General features: G+C 40.8%; 1 protein-coding gene across 1 annotated transcript in view; it reads right to left on the minus strand.

Annotated features, from left to right (window-relative positions):
- TENM2 (teneurin transmembrane protein 2) overlaps positions 1-21,071 on the minus strand; it is a 1,128,689-nt gene that overhangs the window by 3,745 nt on the left and 1,103,873 nt on the right. Inside the window, exons 27-30 of the mRNA XM_075010154.1 lie at positions 19,545-19,780; positions 12,679-12,975; positions 9,133-10,747; positions 3,672-3,802 (exon numbers count right to left, since the gene is read on the minus strand). Coding sequence (XP_074866255.1) covers positions 3,672-3,802; positions 9,133-10,747; positions 12,679-12,975; positions 19,545-19,780 — 2,279 coding nt within the window. The remainder of the gene's footprint in view (positions 1-3,671; positions 3,803-9,132; positions 10,748-12,678; positions 12,976-19,544; positions 19,781-21,071) is intronic.

The raw sequence follows: 21,071 nt of genomic DNA on the forward strand, positions 1-21,071 counted from the left end.
GGAGGGGAAGGGAGAGGCCTTCCTCCCAGGGTGGGAAAGGGGGTAGATACTGGCCATGAGGGCTGAGCTGTTGAGCACAGCTGCCAGGCCCATCAGGATGGGGTGTGGATTGAGGAGACCCTGAGGGAGAGCTTCTGCCAAGGACCCCAGTAACTCCTTCTAAAGACCCCCCCATTGGAGATCCCAGGCCCACAGCCCTAGCCTATCCTCTCCATGACCCCTCCTTCACCCCTTCATCCTCTCCAACCCCAAAATAATAAAGGCACATGTTTGTATGGTGAATGATAAACTGTTGTATCATTAACTATTTACAAAAATGTAGGGTAGACTGTGGAGTGGTGGGGGGGCCTCTGAACTTGGTAATGGGGGTCTTGGGACATTGGGTGGAGGGGAGCCATGAAGCCAGGGGAGCAGGATCCCAAGTGGCACTGGCCTCAGGATCCCCTCCTGCTGCACGTTTGGGGGCCCCACTGGGGCTGGCTGGGAGCCAGGAACAGGGGGGAGGTATGAAGGAGGAGGGGCTGGGGCAGGGTCTAAGTTAGTGGGGAGGCCAGGAAAGGGAGCAGGGACAGCAGCAGGCGGCTGGGCTAGGCTATCCTGCCACACCATAATTATGGCGTCGCAGCAGGACATTAGCTGGCCCCATGCCTATGTCCGCCATTCCATGTCCTTGTGAACGTGGTAGGAGAACGTTTCTTGTATGTCTTTTAGAACCATCACATGCTGGTGCAAGATGTCCTCCTGAACCCACAACCTCTTTCTCTGTCTCCGGGGTGAGGTGAAAGAGACTTGGGGGTTGCCCGGACCCCAGTCGGTCAAGCTGTACAGAACACAAGGAGGCAGAGATGGTCAGTCATTTGTGCAATGCAACCCCTGGAGTCGTTCCTGCCAGTGTCAGCAGTGACCAACACCCCTTGGGCCAAGGGACAGGGATGGCCCAGGAGCAAAGGCATGTGTGTCCTGCACAGTGGGCCCTGCCCCATAGGGACCTGAGCTGCTGCCCCTACCTGGTCAATGGCCTAGTGGCCAAAAGAGGTGTCCAGCCACAGAGGAGTACTCTCATGGGTGGCAGGGGAGCCAGATGCAGCCTGACCCTGCATGGGGCCTGTCACACACCCATGGCTCACAACACTGCTTGTGGGAGCAGGTGCTGCCATGCATGTGCAGGCATGCCCATGTGCTGCGTGTAGCACCCCGCAAGGTGCCCAGGGTTATACTGGCACTCTTGTGGCTAGCTTGCTTCCAGCCATGGCAGGTACTGTGGGAAGGCTTCCCCTTGCCAGGACCTGATGCTCGTCTGGCCCCCTGTGAGCCTGGCAGCAGAATGCCACCCATGAACTCAGGCTGTCTGCTGAGTCCAGGTGGTGCATGCTACCGCTGCACATGGTTCCACATGCTGGGACTCCATTGTGGGGTCCCACCCAAGCCGTCTGAGCGACATTGGCACCTTGTCCCATCTGTGCCCTCCTCCCATATCTTGCAATGTGTGACTAATGGGGGACTCACCTGAGGAGCCCTCCCCAAGGCTCGAGGAGTCCCAGGAGCCATTCTGGCTGCTGGGGACTGGGTCCAGGGTGACCATGAGGCTGCTGGTCTCATCAGCGTCCCGCTGCTGCTCATCCTGTGGCTTGCCCTCCTCCTCCAGCTCATCCTCTTCATGGGTGGATAACAGGGGCATTAAGTCCCAAATCCAGGCTTAGGCTGGAGGGGGAGCAACATGCATGTTGCTTCCTCCCATCCAGCGTCCGGTGCAGCTTCTGGTAATAGGGGCAGGTGGCTGGTTCTGCCCCTGAGTGGCCCGTGGATACCCCTGCTGCAGTTCTTTTACCTTGGTGCTGACCTGCTCAAGGGTGTGGCAGGGTGGCCCTATTCAGCCAGGCCTTGGCCATAAATGTCTGCATTCTGGCACCTGGCTCTGAGGTCTTGGAGCATCTCTTCCTCAGACCACAGATCCAAGAGGCACCCCTTTTCGAGCCCTGGGATGGGTCCTGGGACCTCTGGGGCTGTTCCCTCAATGGCCCAGTGGGGGGTCTCAGGGTGCTTGTGGCTCTGCCGTCTGTGCTCTGGGTGCAGGTCTGAATATGTTGGAGACAGCTGTGTGTCACGCGGCTCTCTTGCGTGTTCTCAGTTTCCTGCCATGGGGTTCCAAGGGTTCCCTGCAGCTTTAAGAAGGCCTGGAGGCAGGAACCATAGAGTAATAACTGCTGTGGACTGGGTGTCCACAGGGGCACCTGTGTGGCATCTCAGAGGGCTCTTCTGTTGACAGAATGCCCCCTGGAATGTCCACACCTGCCTTTTGTTGATAGATCACTCTGGACAGAGGTGTCAACATCTGTCAACAAAACTACTCTGTTCTGTTGACTTACTGTCAACAGAACATGTTTTGAAATCTGGCCACTCCACGTGTTTTGCTGACAAAATCTGAAGTCTAGACACCGCCCAGCTAAAGAGCACAGTACATAGATAAACTGCAAGTTACTCAAATCAACATAAAGTACTCAATTTACAAGTACTGTAAAAATCAATTAATATTAGATAAAATATTTCTTGTGTATTTATTTGTCTTTTCAGATACAGTATTTGTAGATTATATCAAGACAGATTTCTCTATCCTGGTTATCCACACCATGCCCGTCACAAGAGCATTCAGAAGCCAATCAGCTAAAACTTTTAAAGCTGGTCAGTAGAACCAATGGAACCAATTTACGTACGCATTTCTGACCATTTCTTTATATAGAAACTATAAAGCTAAAATGTACCATTGTGCCTAAGTCACATTTTCAAAAGTGACTTTGAGCCTGAGTCTTGTGAATGTCTAATGAGATAGGTGCCTAAGAATTTAGTGTGTGTTTGCACTAGATAGCTACAGCAGCACAGCCGTGAGTTCTTCTATGACTGTAGCAAACCCACTCTCACTCAGAGAGGCAGTATACAGGTTGATGGAACAATTCTTTCATTGACCTGGGGGTGAACTGTGTTGTTTGGGAGGTGAATTTTTCATTTTCCTGAGCAATGTAAGTTTTAGGGTGTAGAGCTGTCCCCGAGTTAATTATTTTTGAAAGTAGAACTTGGGCTCCTAATGCACGTGGATGCTTTTAAAAATTATTCTAGTTTATTAAATTTATTCTAAGTTACATTACTATAAATGTGGAGTAACTCCACTGACTTCTGAGACCAGAAATTGGCCTGGTATTTGGATAAGTAATTTCAAGGTTTGTTTGTTTTTTTAAAACAAATGAATTTCCTAATCTCACAAAGAAGTAAACACTGATTTCCTTTTAATTGCAACACTGAAACTTACAACACAAGGCTGCCAAAATTCAACCCTCAAACAAACAGAAAAATATGAAATGCTGTCTATATAATATTGTAAGTCAGTTCTTTAATAGTACAATGATCACAAACTGCATTTTTATTGCCATAAATACAAGGCATAAGGATTATAATGATATAGATGGAACAGATGGTAAATTACATGTTGAAATTTCCATTTGCTATTGTTAATTGAGTAACAACTCAAGAGCATATATATGAAGAACTCGTAATACAGCTAATATGGTGGAAATCTAGGTTAGTAAGAAAGATGGCATATTCAGTACTAGAAAAGCTGACTATATTAAATTTCATATTATGCTCAAAAAATGTTAGCATGCATGAAAGTTTCAGCATACCTGTCCATTTTCACAGGCTTGGCTCTCTGACAGCTCATATGGAGGTGGCACAAAGTACATTTTGGCTCGTGGGAAACCAGGAATGATGTTGCTGAGCTGAAATCCAAACATCACCAACCAGCTCTTCACATCTAAAAACCAAAAGCAAACACATGAATGGGAAATGTGTGTCTCAGGTAACATATGGTCAGCTCCTGATTGTAAGCAGGGTTTGGCCTCAGAATTTCTGTTTTTGCTTGGCAGCTCTCACAGCTGTAGTCTTCCAGAGTGAACTGATGCAAGAATGACTATTTTAAATACATTACAAATAGTCACCTGCTGATTTACCTTTATACTTAAACACAAACCAGGATTACTGGAGACGCTGTGGAATCTCTGGCAAGGGAAGTTTTTAAGAACAGTCTTGGGCTACATCTGCACTATGAAATAAAATTGAATTTATTGAAGTTGACGTTTCACCACTAGATTTTATAAAGTCAAAGTTGAGTGCCTCCACCTGCTCACAAAGTTGACAATGTGTTGCCCAAGTTTGTTGCAGCAGTGCATTGTGGGCAGCTATTCCACAGTCCCTGCAGTCCCACTGCATTTTGGATTTTTTGGGCAGTGCGTTACGGGAAAAAACATGCTCTACATGTGGTTGTGAGTGTGTGATATCATCTTCCCAGAGTGCATTCCCCTCATTCCTTGCTGCCACTGAAAACAAATGCCCATTTTTTAGAAGTCTATTCCCCTGGTGAAAAGACACCAAACAGGAATGGTTCAGTACCTGAAGCCCATGATACCCAAGTGAACACAGTGTAGGTGGAAGGTGGGATTCACCACATGTACAAGAAAATGAGTCGAGTCTGCCACTTGCAGCTGGGTAGATACCAGGTTTCAAGTTGAGAGAGAGAGAGAAATGTGTGAATCATCTGCACTACGGAAAGAGGCAGTTTTCACAAAAGAGTTTTTACAAAAGATTTCAAATTGACATTAAATACAAGTGAAAAGAGAGCGAGAGAGGGAGATGCTGAAATTTTAATTTGGGCTGAAGGAGCCAGGTTTGAAGTAGAGAGAGAGAAAATTTTGAGTTGTCATCGCAGAGAAATGCAGAACAAAGCAAGTGGCTGGTGGCATAACAAAACTTCATAATGGAATAATAACAATGGTGCTGTCCAGCAAGAAAGGAGGTAGTGCAGATGCTGGGGGATGGGAATTGATATGTATGAGCTCAGTTTTAGCCATATTAAACTTGAGCTGATAGGTATGAAGAGATGAGCGAGACAGAGGCCAAAGGAGCCAGCTTTGAAGTAGAGTGAGACAGAGAGAGAAAAAAACGTACATGCTATCACAAAGAGAAGTGAAGAATGCTCTTTGGAAATGGGTCTATGCAACTAGGGAAAGATTTCATATTATTCAAAAAGAAAGAAGATACTATGATGTGTTCTCTTCCCACTCTGGGAGTGGAGGCCTATGAGGTTAGATGGTGGGAGGATTGGTAGCCAGGACTCTTGGGTTCTCTCCCCAGTGCTGGGAGGGCATTGGTGTCTACTGGTAGTCTCTCAAGCACTGTAATTATTTCAAGACGCAGTATGGACTCCCAGAAGGCATTGATGTCTAATGGATAGAGTGATAGAATGAGCCACATGGACCCACTCTGGGAGTGCACTGGTGTCCAGTGGTTAGAGTGCTGGAAAGAGCCATTACTCCATTAGAAGTAGTTGTGGCTCAAGTCGAGAAGGAAAAGTAAAGGAAGTATTAGAAGAGAGGAAACCTGAGGAAAGATGAACCCTTGAGACAGTGTGTTGACCCCACTAAAGAATTAAGGAATTCCTTTGCCTCTTTTGGTAAAGAAGCCCTTGCTCAGCTGCTTGCATGAAAGTTCATTACCTAATAAATAAAATTGTTAGTCTTTAAGATGCTACAGGTCTGTTTGGTTTTTTTTTTTAAGAAGAGGTTAGACAAACATCTGTCAGGGATGGTAACATAGAGGTAGCTGTGTTACTCTGTATTCTAACAAAACCAGTAAGCACGTAGCACTCTAAAGACTAACAAAATAATTTATTAGGTGATGAGCTTTCATGGGGCAGACTCTTCAAATTAATAGCATTTCCATTACAGACTGACAGTTATACAGCCCAGAGGTCCCCCCGCCCGCCCCAAAAAAAAATCTGACAAATCAGATACATGGAACTGAAGGGGGGGAGTGAAAGATACTAATTGTCTTGCCTGTGATCATCACAAATACCAAAGGAAGGGAAACAGTCCTTGTAATGGGTGAGATAATTGCTATATCTGTTGAGACCAAGTGTTAATGGATGGAATTTGAACATGAATTCCCATTTACACGTCCCTTTGTAATCTGCCGTTAAAGTCTCTTTGTCGTAGGATGCTTATTCTCAGGATGGTCTAGGTCAGAGTTTCTCACACTTTTTTTCCCACAAATAGGGCTGATGAGAATTTTTCCAGGCCCTGGGGGGAGCTGGCTCCAGGCCTCCATAGCTGGTGACCCCACCCCGTGAACTTCTGTCACCAGTCATCACTGCTTAGGATGGAAGGGACTATACTCTGCATGACAGTGGATTAACACTTGTGAGAATACTAGGAAACTTGCTCTGGCACAAAACGTGGTTCCCCTTTTTGACCCTACTCTGGCAAAGATTTAGACAGGTAAGTAGTTCCATTCAAATCAAGTTCATAAAGTAAAACTCATGCCTACTTGTTGCAAGATCAAGGCCTTTTGCAGGGATGCTTCATAGGAAGCATTCCTCCTATGCTCCAATGGCAGCTTTCGTGAAGTGCAAGGTATTGGTTTTGCCCCAAAATGCTCTATCTGCCTTGGATCCTGACTGCCAGGGAATTCTATTCTGTTCAATTTAGGCTCTTGTCCTGTGCTCATCACAGTAGTATCTGAACAGCTTCCAGCAGTGCATTAAACAACATGCTAAAGTAGTTGGAAGAGAATTTTTCCAAAAGTATTAAGATATTCAGTCTCCAAACTTTGGAAAGGAATGGCTTTTGAAACATTGCAAAAATTCTGAAAACATTTTTGTTGATAATGTTTCTGTCCCGCCCTACCTTCCTTACTTCTTTGTCTCTGAAAATGGGGCAGGTGTGAGAGAATGAAAAGTTTTTGGTCTGGAGTGCCATTGGGGGAAAAAAAACAATTTTTTAAAAAATTGTTTGAAAAATTTTGACCAGCTCTTCTGCCTGATTCAGAGACCTCCTCTCCTGATGTGCTGTGGTTGCAGAGATCAGTTGATGTACTGCAATGCCAATAATAAACCCTAGATGTAAAAAAGAAGGGACTGATGACAGGGTATTCTCGATAATAGGGTGAGCAAGAGTCAAACAATCTCACATTCTGTTGCAACAGCTTAAATTCGTTGCATCCAGGACATGTTACAACCTTATTGTCCTAGTGTCCTCTAAGGGTGGGGGTGAGGCATTAAATATCTAATTTTAAGTGGGTGGAGAAGTTCTGAGTGTGTGTTTGTATCCCTAATTTTTTTGGTCTTCTAGACACTGAAATAAATAACATTGTGCACAACTTCAGATTCTATCCTTGTTGAATTAAAGAAATGTGTACAGATCTTCCACTATATTATAAATTTTTCCATCAGCTATATCTGCAAGGACCATTATGCCTTTATTTCATGGCTGCAATTTGTTATATTATATGGTAGAACATTACCTCCCAAACAATTTACTTTAGCTGTCCTCCTTTGGCAATAAAGAGGAGGCTCTCTCTCATTTTAATAGTTCATTATTTTATATTTCTAATGTTCTTCACAGGATGTCGTTACACAGCTGGAGAAATTCTCTTCCGCAGCAAAAAGCTGTCAGCAAATCAGCATCAAATGTTAACTGTAAATATGTCTAGAGGATTGTGTATGAAAGTTGTATTTATTTCTCACTTATGAATATTAACTCCATATATAACAACTTATTGTCCAAGAATATTCTTTTAGCCTAGGGAATCCTATGAATGCAGCAAGTATCTGTAGTAATAAACCATTTTTGTTGAGGAATTAAAAGTTCATATTGTACAAGCAATTACCGTATCTTTCCTGAATTTCTTCTGTGGATGCACAAATGAAAATGATTATAACATCTTCTGAGTGCAATGAAATTTCTGAATGTGAGATAGGACCTACTGGATTTGGGGGTTTCTAAAGCTAATCACTAGAGCCAAAGTATGCCCTTATTAATTGAGCCAAAGCCTGACTGACATTGACTATTTTGTTCAATTAAGGATCACAGAATTAGACCCCAAGAATTCAACACAATTTAGATCACAGACATTCTTTTCCAGCATCAAGCAAATACTTGTGTCTTCAGAATGTATGACAGCTGAAGGGCAACCTGAGAAATTCTGCACATACAATGTAGTCATTGTAAAAAAGAACCAATAGTTTAACATAAGTTCCCTTGAAGAAAAGTCACGTTTCTTGAAGTTGTCACTAAAATTGCATTGGCTCATTAAAAAAAAAAAAAACAACCAAAACTGCTGTTTTAATTACAACATGCTGCAGATCCACTTCTCAAAGTTTCTCCTGGATACATCTTAATTACCTTTGTTTAAAAAAAAAATATTTGCCGCTAGCTCACCTACTATGAGAGCCTACTAAGTGGTAATTAGTAATAACTGAGAGGAAGTTAGATGTTTCACCCAAACCCAGCACATGCAATCTAAACTGATTTTATTGTCTCCACATCCTAACACTACAGATGTTCCTCAGTTTTCCAAGAGGAAACATAGCTTAAAATGTCAAGGTTCTTTTCTTAAAGCAAGTGCTAAATATAGGTTGGTGTTTAAAAGCAGAATGGGGAAAGTAAATAAATGTTTATCATAGAATACTAGAACTGTAAGAGATCTTGAGAGGTCATCAGGTCCAGTCAACTGCACTCATGGCAGGACCAAATCAGTGCTACTCTTGTTTGTAATTGATGTTGTGCCCATGGACAAAACCAGTAGGTAATTCAGAGGGATAGGGCATTGGACTGGGCAGGAGAGCTTGCATCCTAATTCCTGACTCTGCCACTGACCTCTTGGGTGACTACAGGCACTCCATTTCACCTGTCTTTATCTTTCGCCTTAGCAAAGTAGGGATACTTGTATCCTTGGTTGGGACAGCACTTTGAAGTCTACCTGAGGAGTACTACATAAAAAATGAAATATTTACTATTAAAGCCATTCCCCTTTATTTAATAGCTGTGTATATCTCTGTTTCATATGTTCTTAATCTGAGCATCACAACCAAGAGTTAGAGGTCAAGACTACTCTGCCCTTTTCATACTATCAAATGGGAAAGTGGTTCTTAGCTTGATAAGAGAAGGGTTCTGCCGGTGGATGAGGAGACAGCAGAAAGGGAATCCTGGAAAAGAGAAGTTTGAACTATTCTTTTTCCCAACACAAAATTCTAAACTTTAGAAATTTGCACCAAAACATTTTCGTAACCAACCACTAAAGCGTTCTCACCTGTTACATAATTCTTTAAATCAAGTTCATTGCTGAGAGGATTGTTGCTCTTGAACATGTATAAGTTGAATGGAGCAGGTTCCTTACCAATATTTTTCCACATTGCGTAATCAGGTGATGTCCAACGCCCAGCCAAAACATCATAGTCTCTTTGAGTAAAATGAACAAGTTTGGTCAAAGGATCATACAGTCCTCCATGAAATCCAATGACCAATTGAAAATCAGGGTTGGAATCATAATATATCTCTCCATATGCAGTGTACTGAAGTTGCTTGATCATGAGGCCATTAATACTGAATACTGCCAGTGGTGTCCCTGTGTTATCAGAGGCAACATAGTATTCTTCTCCACTGCTGCTTTCCATTGCAAAGAGATGGCCTTGTAGATCATAGTATAGAGAAGTAATTTCTGAATTGGAATGATTGTAAACATGTGTCATTCTTGTTGGATTGTGAAGGTCAGCATAAAAGTACTGAAGATGGTGCCCCAAGTTAGTCTTACAAGAAGCCCTTCGCCCTACTCCATCATAGCGGTACTGAATACTCCATCCACTTGCTTTGTTGTAAGCTCTTGTTAAGAGACCTTTCGAGTTGTACTCAAATATATCTGAGCCTCGTTGACATAGGAATCCATCATCATCAATTTTGTACTGCATGTCACCCAGACGTGTAATCCTGTCTCTTAGATCATAGCGTAGTGGCATCAATCGTACACTGTTCCCTGGATTCAACAGATGAAGATTCCCATTCAGATCATAACTATAACGCCAGGTTGGTCTGTCATTTACTGCCACGCTTTGGAGCTGCCCGTCTCCATCATAATCATAGGTATATTTGGTTGTGTTGGCATAAGGTCCAAGCTTCAGTTCTCTCTTTGTTACTCTTCCCATGCTGTCGTACTGGACTGTCATCCAATACATGAGTGATCTGAACATTTCATACTGAACTTCTTTAATACGCCCATGAGTATCAAAGTGTTTACTCAGTGTCATCACTGCTGTAGTAATTATTTGATTTATATCATAATAGATGACTCCAAATTTGCCAAAATGCTCTACTTTTCCAGAGATCTCATCATAACGATAAAGATCAACTGGAAGAGGAGTCTCACTTATAATAGGCTTGATGCTAGCAATTCGAAAGCTATTATCGTGATAGGTATAATCAAACCTTGCATTGACCATGCCTTCTTCAGAGAACCTGTAGATTTGTTTGTCAACAAGTGGGCCAATTTTACGGTAGCGTATTGTACAAGAGAAGCCGCCGCTCTGTAAGTTAACCATTTTCAGAACGCCAGTAGTTTCATCATATCCAAAAGTTACTGCAGTGCTATCATAAACAATTTCAGACAGCTTAGATAGCTTCCCATACTTGTAGAAGACTTGTCGACCAGTTCCTAAAAAAGATGTTTTCAAAATCCTCCCATCATCACTGTAATCAAAAATCACTGAGGCATTGCTTTCCGGAGGGTTGTAAATATTCCTAATGTAGCCAATAGATGTATGAGTGGACATGCTGTGCCGAGCAACACTAGGCATGGTGACAGCATGGAGTCGGTCTGTGGAATCATACTCAAAGATATATTGCCGTTGGCTCTGAAGAAGGAGTACCATGGACTATTAAAAGAGAAAGACAGAGATTATATATTTTTTGTCTTTTGTTTTTTTCACTTTCTGAACTTATGGGGGGAAAAGCAAATTTTTAAATAAAATTTTTGAATAGTTTTTAATGTTATAATAAAAGCTGTACAGAAGGTCTAAATACATCTACAGTACAATGCTGCTCAACAGTATGACTATATTAACATGTATGATAAGTAAATTCTCTTTGTAAAAAAAATCAATTCTGATAAGAAAATGGAAGAAACATTGTATCAACCTCTTCTACATGCTTCCTTTACTGTTTTGGGGCAAATGAATTTAATATCCTCATTTACATCTCCTCTGTAAATTGTAATTTATGCTGAATACTGTAAAAATGTGCAGATAAGCTAACAGAAGGAATGGTTCTAGTATAGATAAAACAATACATGCGGGGTGAGGTGGGGTGAGATACGGAACATACAATGAAGTGTTGTTAAGGATTAGCTATAAACTTTCAAGATCAAAGTGTCTTAAATTAGGCTAAACAGAAATGAATAATCATATTTTCATTTAATAAATAATGGTTAGAGATGAGATAGCTGCAGCTACTGGGATGTTCTGTCAGTCTTGGTCATACATTTTAAAATAGTAACATTCATCCTGTTAGCTCATGCTGCTATTATGGTAACCTTTTCTATTTTATGGGATTATTAGAAGAACTGACCCATGAACAAAGTATTTCCTTTGATTAATTGAAAAACTGAAAAATTCACAGATCTGGCACAAGAGGCTTTTTAACTGTTGAAATGTTAGGAATCCTAGGTCATATACCTTTACGTAGATCTGAATATCAGAATGAACATGTAACAGAGAGACACTCATTAGTTCGTGGCTCACAAAAGCCAGTAAACTAGGTGTGAAGTGAAGCCTAAACTAGCTAAAAGGAGATACCAACCAGAGGCCTGTGTATCCCTCTTAAGGAAACAGGCACTGAAGTGTGGGCTGCTGGAAGGAGCTGTCTCTGTTGGCAGTTGACCGCCATTTTGGATTTAAATGTTTATTATGCAAGAAGCAGGAGGGAAACCTACCATAACTTGTAGTTCAGTGGTTAGGGACTTGCCAGGGCTAAGAGAAACCTTGGTTTGTGCCCCTCCACCTGAGGCAGAGAAGGTATGTGCCATCATTCAGGTGAATGCGCTAGGCAGCTAGCTGATGTGGCATTCCCTGCATCTCTCCAGAGGGTTGCAGCTTGAAGACGAGAGACTTATGGAACCCTCCATTAGGTGGCAGCTGGGACCCCAAAAATAAGACTGGTGGCAGCTGTAACCCTATGTAAAATGGCTGAGTGGTGCAACAACTCCCTTCCCACACTTCTCATGACTGTGCCGGGCTTGCCCTGCTCCTGCTCCCACAGCCACTGCAGCCCACCTCACCCTGCCATGGAGTGGCAGCATTTCTGCACCCCCCACTGCCTCTATGTAGGGCACCATCCACAATAATCAGCCCTGTTCAGAGGGCACTCACTGGATGGGTCCCCATACAATTGCCTGTCTGTCCTTGGTTTAAGAATAGCCTTGGGGCTTAGGTGGGAGATAACAGCGCAGGTGTTTGAAGGGAGGCAGCAGTGTGCATAGGTAGAAACATTGGCTTCTAATGTCCTTTTAAAGCAAAAATGAAGGGATCAAGTGAATTTGGGCACCCACAGGGGTAAGTGGGAGTTTTGTGCACTGCTGTGGTGGTCAAACTGGGACTTGGGCACCAAAAACAGATATTTAGGCACGTAACATATTTTGTGCATTTGGAACAGAGACTTACCATACAGGCAGCCTAGGCACCTTACACAGGCTTTGTGAATCCAGTGATTTTCTAGATGCCTAAATGTTACGGGCTGTGAGGCTCAGCATAACACCTTTTGGACATCCAGCCTTTGTAACTCCTGTTGCCGTTTAAATTAAGCCACTTACTTTTTCCAGGTATGTGTAACTCCACACCTTCCCATCAGCAAACATGCGGGAAATGATTCTGCCTTGCTTATCTATATCTGTTCTTTCACTCATGGCACCACGTTGAAGTCCAGCCAGTCGTCCATTGAAGAAATAAGAGACATTGACAGCAGCAAGCCCACTGCTGGGTAACCAAAGGAAAGGACGTCCCAGCTGATCATAAATTATTCTCAGTGTAAACTTCCGATGATCATCATATATTTTCTCGGTGCGGATGTTTCGGTCATAATCAATAGACAGTAAGTTCCTTCCATGGACCTACACAAACGAAAGGTGGCTGTGTTCAGTGAATCAGTAAATCCTAGCCCATGCAACAGTAAAATACTCATACTTTGAAGGGACAATTACATTTCCCAGAATTAACTACAGAATGCAGAGTACTGTGCTGAGACAGTTTACAATGCTGCCTGGGCGAGCTTTTAACCTCTGAGCAATAGCCCCTGCGCTTACTATAAGCTCTTAACTTTTAGTTCATACCCACAGAGTATGCTCAGAAGTAATTTTTCAACTGCTTCCATTAGTAGGTCACAACATTTTTTCCATACTATGACTCCACAGTACAACAGGAAAGAGTGTTGAGATTTCCCCCCTTCTAGCCACATAAAGAGGAAGTTGCCATGACTCCGGTTGGAGTCACAACCCCAAAGTTTAGAATCCATGAGTTCAACTCTTTCCCATTTTACTCCCCTCCTTTCAATGGAAAGGGTTTACCTCAGAAGTGTTTTTAGTTCAGTCCTTTTTGAGGCTTTGGGCTTTGATCCCACAAGGTGCTTGCTGAGCAAGCTGAACTCTCAGCATCTTGCAAGCTAAGGTCCCTAGCAAGCAATAAAAATCCCATAAATTTCTTTAAGCTGAGTAAATATATTTCACTTTTTCACTTTCTTTAGCAAGAAAAAACCAACACAACACAGCATGAAAAGTTTCAGTCCCACAGGAGACATTTTTGAAAAGTTGTGAACAAACGAGAACAAGGGGTTGTAAAATTTGACTATGTAACCTTAACTATAACATTCACTCCTGCAAATGCTGTAAGAAAGATAAAGCAGTATACTCCCTAGAGGCCAAGCCACAAAAAACCCAGGCCAGTGCTGCAATCTAATAAAATTTCTTAAGTAATTTAATTGTGGATGCACCATTAATAAACTAGAAGTCTTTAAATTAGATCGCTTTTGACAGCAATGACTACTTAAGAAGTATTCATCTGTTCTTGGGAATTTGTTCTTCCGCTTATATTTTACAGTAGCTTTGATTAAGCAACTTTTTCTCTTATTCAAATTTACTGCACATCAAACAATATGTAAATTAATTCGGAGCCTTCCTAGAGGACATAAAAGTTATTCTGAATTATTTTCACTGGCAGAGTAAGCCCAATTCCCATCCCAAACTACTCTGTAGGAATGCAGCTATACAAAAAGCAATTTTAAAATTAATATAATTTTGTGTTTGTAAAAGCATTTTTTAATTATCATTCATTTTTCTCAGTCTGATGTTTTCTGGTTAATAAAATTCAGTTCTTTAATGCACTTTTCATTTTCTTAGTAACACAAATGTTCTTCATATGGGATTTCCCACAGAAGATTTCAGTATTGACAAATAGACTAGCTCTGATGTGAAGACAATAATAGTAGTTCACACAAAACATATAAATCTGGGGAAAGGAAATACTCTTCTATTTTATTTCTCATTAGTAGAAAGGAAGGCTTGGAGCAGAACTTAGCCATAGAAGGCAATCTTTCAGAAATGACCACCATTTTTTACACATGCAAGATCTGTGTGAACATGAAATATCTATAGAAACATTGCCCTTTAAGCTCCAGTGGGGAAAACAGAGGATATCCAATTATTATATTAATGACATCTGTCTATACAATTAAAGAAAAATTCTAGCTTAGCTCTGAAATCTGAATTCTTTCCAAAGTAGCTAAATTGTTAAGGAAAAAAACCCTCAAATAAATTAGACTAATAAATTATGATTGGTTACGTGTGTCTGTGATGATTAAAGGAAATTTTAAATTATTTTGTTGATAAGTATCTTAATTATAGGACTTTAAAAAGTTTTTGAGATGTACTTAAGATTCCTTTCTCCTAGACCTAAAATTACTGGATCACAAATTTCTCTACTGCTATATTTTGTACTGTGGCTTTCCATTAGTAAGAGATGTTACTATGCAAACAGTTGTCAAACAAACACAAACAACAAAAATCCATTGCCAACAACGTAGTATCTGATTCTAGATCAGCAGTGAAGGAAGAACCACAAAGTTGCTGCCTGACCCTATGGAGGTCCTCATCAGGCACCAAAACACCATAGCCAGTTCTTGTCTTTCTTGTAAGAGGCCTGGTGATCGCCTCCTTTTTTTGGACACATTTTACGTGGAGGGGGTGAGGGAAACCAGTGGTTTGAAAAAATCAGCTCTTTTAAGTGTTCTGCATCTTTTTAAACCACTTGACATTTTTGTCTCATCACAGCTGCTACTTCCTGCATCCAGTAAACCCAAAACACTCTATTGTTTTGCCCAAAAGGAAGCTGATTCTCCTTTACAAAGGTTTTAGTCCCAGTGAGTTGAAGTACCAGCTTTCTGAACAATTACACACCAGCGTAGCTACACAAAGACATTACTCTGAGAGTAAATAGCACCTGTTTGATAATTCAGTAACTTCATTTTCCTTTGTAGAATGAGTAACACCACAGAGTATAATTCCAATGTCATATTAATTATATAGAAACCCAAACAAGATGACTAACTCCCACTCCTCTGGGGAATGCTAATAACACTAATACGAATATCATGACTGAAGATTATCTACTAAGCTATTTTTCTATTGTTCTGCTAACTCCACACACATCTGTTTTTTCTTTTTGCTGTTGCTGTGAAAGTCACACTCAGGAAGAATCTTTTTAGAATTTAGTTACTGGCTCGTCCAGCAAACTTCACTTAAGTGATATCACCGCATATGCAAAAAACAAAAATAAACAAACCTGAAAGAACAATCTCTCTCAGGACTGAATTGCCTGCACATCATTCAATGCACTGCTGATAATGGACCAGTAGACAATATTTCCTGACGTACTTTGGTTAGTATAAAGAAACAGTACACACTTTCCTCAATGATGGCTCTTTGATCCTGATTCACACTAAGGGAGAGGTTTCCTGACAAGCAGTGGCACTTTATCCTGGCATGGACAAGAGCAGGGATAATACCTTCACAGCCACTGCAGGGAATATGCTCACTGAGGCCCTTATTGCCATAGCATGCTCCTGTCCCAGTTACCAACTGGTGCCTGGGGAGAGCTACCTCCTAGCCTCAGATGTTCTTCCTGCTATCAGCACTAAAGGCCCCTTTTCTTTTCCACTCAGGGAGTGCAAATATGAAAATTAGGTTAATGTTAAGTGCTCAAACACCGGGATAAACTACAGAGACAAAGCTCCTTTCTCTAACAGTACAATGTTATGTTCAATAACACCCCTGACCCTGGCTGCAGAATTACTAATACTGTGCTACCATAATGCTGATGTGCTAAACTACAAGTGGATACTTGTATGCTGAGCAGCAAGGGTTTTCTGCCCAGAAGAATGTGGATGAGTGAGACTGTGAGCAGTGTGGATAGCACACAACGGCACACCAAGGAAGGGCAGATGTATGATTTGTACGGCATCTGTCACCATGATATCTGAGCACCCACAATCAGGGAATGCCTGTGAGGCTGCAAGAAAGAGGAACTTAAATTTGAGATTGAAATGTACCTTGAAATACTATATCACTTCAATCATTGCTAATATTTACATGAGAAATTCAAAGAGGGAAATTTGATATTGGAAGTGGCATTTGCCTTAAGAAATTAATGACATACATGGTCAGACTCCTGCAATAACAGCTTACAGACCCCTGGTTCTGTCTGTGTACCAAATGTGGGCCTCAGCTGAGAAATAGATGAGTGTTCTGATTAATCTTCACTACTCACAGAAGCCATAATTCATGGTTTATTGTGCCCGCCACTCATGCCGATTTATCCCACACTGCTGACCCTCCCTGTCTACCATGTGTCCCACCTGCTCCCCCCCACAATTCATTTCATCTCATTCACGAAACACTTTACAAAGGTGAATTAAAATAAATGAGATGCAAATAAATTCTATGCTTTCTCCCTCATTTTCAAATTGCATTTTCAGTCCACTCAACCTGTTATAATCTCATAGTAATTTCCATTTAAAAGAGCTAAATGGATATGTGATTATTGTTACAGGAACTAACACCAGACAATTAAATGTTGAGGTGTTGATAGATAAAGCTGTGTTTTGATTTGCATAAACATGATGGAAGAAAATCTAACTCTGGCAAGGATTCAGCTCAAAGATTTGTGCATTTAACTTCAGCTAATTACCACAAGTACCTCTATTAAGTTTTTAATATTTGGAGTAAGGATTATAGCCATTTTATTTTAGGGCCTCATTTATTTTTGTTTTGAAGACCTAGTCAAAATGCAGAGCTAAGTTATCTTAGAAAAGGAGTGATTACTACTTGTAATCAACTTCTACAGTACAGCATATCAAAAATCAATTACACAGTCCTGAAATCCAGTCATTAAGGATTTAGCTGCTAATCTCATTCCCGTTTTTGTCTTTAAAAAATACAGGAGCATGCAACTCTGAAGACACAGACGGCAAAAAGAAAACAGGCAAGGCTACTGATAACTCAGCACTGAGAATTTGCTAACCACTAAACACCAGGAGAATGTTAAAATGTAGTATCTTCGGTCTTATTTCTCTCTGAAAATAACTAAGTTTTTGATTCAATGTATACTATCCAATGATAAGAACATCTTATGCAATTCCTTCAGGAGCTTGGTGAAATAATTATGGAACTGTTAGCCATTATCTTTAAGAACTCAGGGCAGATGGGTGATGTCCCAGAGGATTGGACAAGGGCAAACATAGTACTTATCTTTAAAACGGGGAACAAAGAGGACCTGAATGATTATATACAATCAGCCTAACTTACATAACTTGAAAGATACTGGAACAAACTGGTATACGATCAATTTGGAATCACCCAGAGGATAATGGCATTATAAGAAACAGCCAGCATGGATTTGTCAAGAACAAATCACACCAAAGAGAGAGAATTTCTTTCTTTGATAGGCTTACTAGCCTAGTGGACACAGGAGTTGTAGATGTGATATTTCTTGATTTTAGTCAGGTTTTTATACTATCTTATATGACAGTCTCATAAACAAACAAAGGAAATAATCATTTGAAGTAATTACTATAAGGTGAGTGCACAGTTGTTTGAAAAAACATACTCAAGAGTAATTATCAGGGGCTCACTGTAGAACTGGATAAGTATGTCTTGGGATTCTCACCAGGTCACTAGTGGGTCTGGCACTGTTCTATAGTTTCATTCATGAGTTGGATAGTAGAGCAGAGAGTATGCTTTAAAAATCGTGGCTAATGCCAAACAGGGAGGGAGTGGAAGAACTTTGGAACACAGAATTAGAATTCTGAACAACCTTGAAAAATTGGAGCATTGGTCTGAAATCAATATGATGAAATTCAATGAAGAAAAGTACAAAATACTTTACTTAGGATGTAGAAAATCAAAAGGACCTGGGGAACATAGTGGTGACAAATAAAACAAGAGTGAAAAATGTGATGTAGCTTCAAAAAAAACCCCAGCTTATATTGTTCTGAAGTATATTAATAGGAGTGTTGTATGTAACACAAGGGAGGTAACTGTCTTACTCTCATTGGCACTGGTGAGGCCTCAGCTGGAGTGTATCCAATTCTGGATGCCACATTATGGGAAAGATGTGGAGAAACTTGGAAAGAGTCCACAGGAGAGGGGAAAAAAGACAGAAGATTTAGAAAACCTGACTTATGAAGATATATTAAAAAAATAATAACCTGGGAATGTTTAGTGTTGAGAAAAGACACCTGCAGGGGGACCAAATAACAATCTTCAAATTTATTGAGGTATTATAAAGAGGACTATGATCAATTGTTCTCCATATCCACTGAAAGACAGGGGGATAAGCTCAGCCTTTTGAGCACTGGCCTGTTAAACCTGGGGTTGTGAGCTCAATCCTTGACAAGGCCATTTAGGGATCTGGGGCAAATGGATTTAAAAAAAAACTGTCAGGGATGGTGCTTGGTCCTATCAAGGAGGCAGGGGACTGGATTTGATGACTTCCTGAGGTCCCTGCTGGCTCTATGAGATGTGTGTATGTGTAAATAATCAGCTTAATCTACAAAAAAAAAAAAACAACCCCAAACCTACATTAGATATTAGGAAAAAATTTCCAGTTGTAAAGGATAAACTCTGGAAAAGAAGTCCAAGATGTCTTTGGAGGCATTAAGAACAAATTGGACAAACACCTGTCAGATATGGTCTAGGTTTACTAGTCCTGCCTTAGTGTAGCAGCTGAACTAGATGACCCCTCAAGGCCTCCTCCTGAATTATATTTCTATGATTCTACATAGAGCCTAATCCAATAACCAATGAAGAAAACAGAATTCTAGGACTTGAATGGGCTTTGGAGGAGACCCTTCATCTCAGTATCCCAAAGTGCCTTTCAACCTCTATATACTGGAATCAATTCACCACACTGAAATTTTAACCACCTTTTGGGTGAAGGAAAATAGTTGCAGTTTACAAATTGAAATAAAGACAAATACTTGGTCGCAGAAATACATACAATGGCAGTGTTTCTAGTCCACTTCACTATCTTATTCATTTTTATGAAGTCAAATTGAATAGAGTATCACTCAGAGTAGAAGAACAGGTTAGATACAGGACCAAAGATTGTCAAAACAGTGAGTTCCACTTACCCTGAGTTTTCTTCCAAACACCGTCACTTTGCCTTTTATTTGTTCTTTTCTCAGGCGCCACTCAATTGAGTTTAAGCCATTTTCCATTGGCAGGGAAATATTACATCTCCCTATTGTAGGGGTTACTGTGCCAGCCAGGACATGAGGTTCACTGTGGAAGCTAATGCTCATTCCATTGGCATACATCACTCGCAAAGTGCCATTATTACAAAGCTGGTAGCTATTCCTCACTTGATCTAATAAAATAATCAAAACCAATGTTTGTTACATTAGACATAAAGAAAAGACAGAACCAATTTAATAGGATTTTGTGATACATCCTTTGATGGCAAACAGAATCTACATTAATTGTACTATGGCGGATATTACCCCGGTATTGATTTATATAAGGAGCAATGGTATTAATGTTGCTAGCCTGTAGAGGTGCTATAATTTATACTGTTGTTTTCCTTTTACTCTTAATTGTAAATCCAAAAGTATAGTGGTATCTGTCAGCTTCATAAGGTCTATGCATTTTAAAAATAAGAAAAACTCGGGGAAATTTTATTTTTAACAGAACCGTTAGATGAATCACAAGCCTATTAAATGCTGTGATGTAAAATGAGGAAATTGGAATCTTTTGTCAGAAGTGAACAACTAATCCCTTCTCCTTTTTTCCAGTCTTTTAAAAACTGCCCTACCAACAGATACACAACACAGTGATATAGATTAGTTTTAAATCCCAAAGGTGCAATACCCCAACAATACAAGCTGGCAGCCGCAATCCATTATGTATCTCCGTGTCATTCTTTATCCCACCATAAAGAAGCTGTCCTAGCCAGTCAGATGTATGGCCTTTTCATTTACTGATAAAAGTTATAAAAATAAAACTGTACTTTTAGAGTTGTGTTATTCTCTGACTAGTTGACAAAACCAGCTCCATTAGGTAAGACAATCAGAATGGAGCTTTTCAATACTTCTGTTGTGTGCAGCTCACCAAAGCATCAATATCCATCTGACAAAGGGAGAACATCTACATAATTAATCATTTAGCATAACAGAAATAAAGTCATTGGAACACGAGGTGTCAGAGGATAATAGTCTATAAATGATGACATTTATATGTCAGAAGGAGACGATTGTCCTGTGACAATGTTCTTATTCCAGTGACATTATCTCTTAATTAAAAAAACATCCTCCACTAAACTCCTTTCAGTGTATCTCTGGCAACTGTGACTGTTTACATTGTGTCCTATACAATGTTTGGTCCATGCCAGAAAGTTTCACTCTAGGGAACATTTAACCATGTTATTGCTGATCTCTGCTGTAGCATGCAGACCAGTGGCAACGTTCTCCAATGTGGTGATGTTGCATCAAAATCACATTTTTTGTGTGTGTCATGGCATCAGAAACGGGTCTGATCCTGCATTTTACTCCAACTTTTTGTCACTAAAGTCGTAGCCAATATTGCACCAGCATGCAGCATACTCTGAATGTGGGTAGAGTAAACCTGACAAGAAAGGCATACCCAGAGCCAATCTACAACAG

This window comes from Carettochelys insculpta, chromosome 15 (genome assembly GCF_033958435.1).
Source record: "Carettochelys insculpta isolate YL-2023 chromosome 15, ASM3395843v1, whole genome shotgun sequence".
Taxonomy (NCBI): Eukaryota; Metazoa; Chordata; order Testudines; family Carettochelyidae; genus Carettochelys; species Carettochelys insculpta.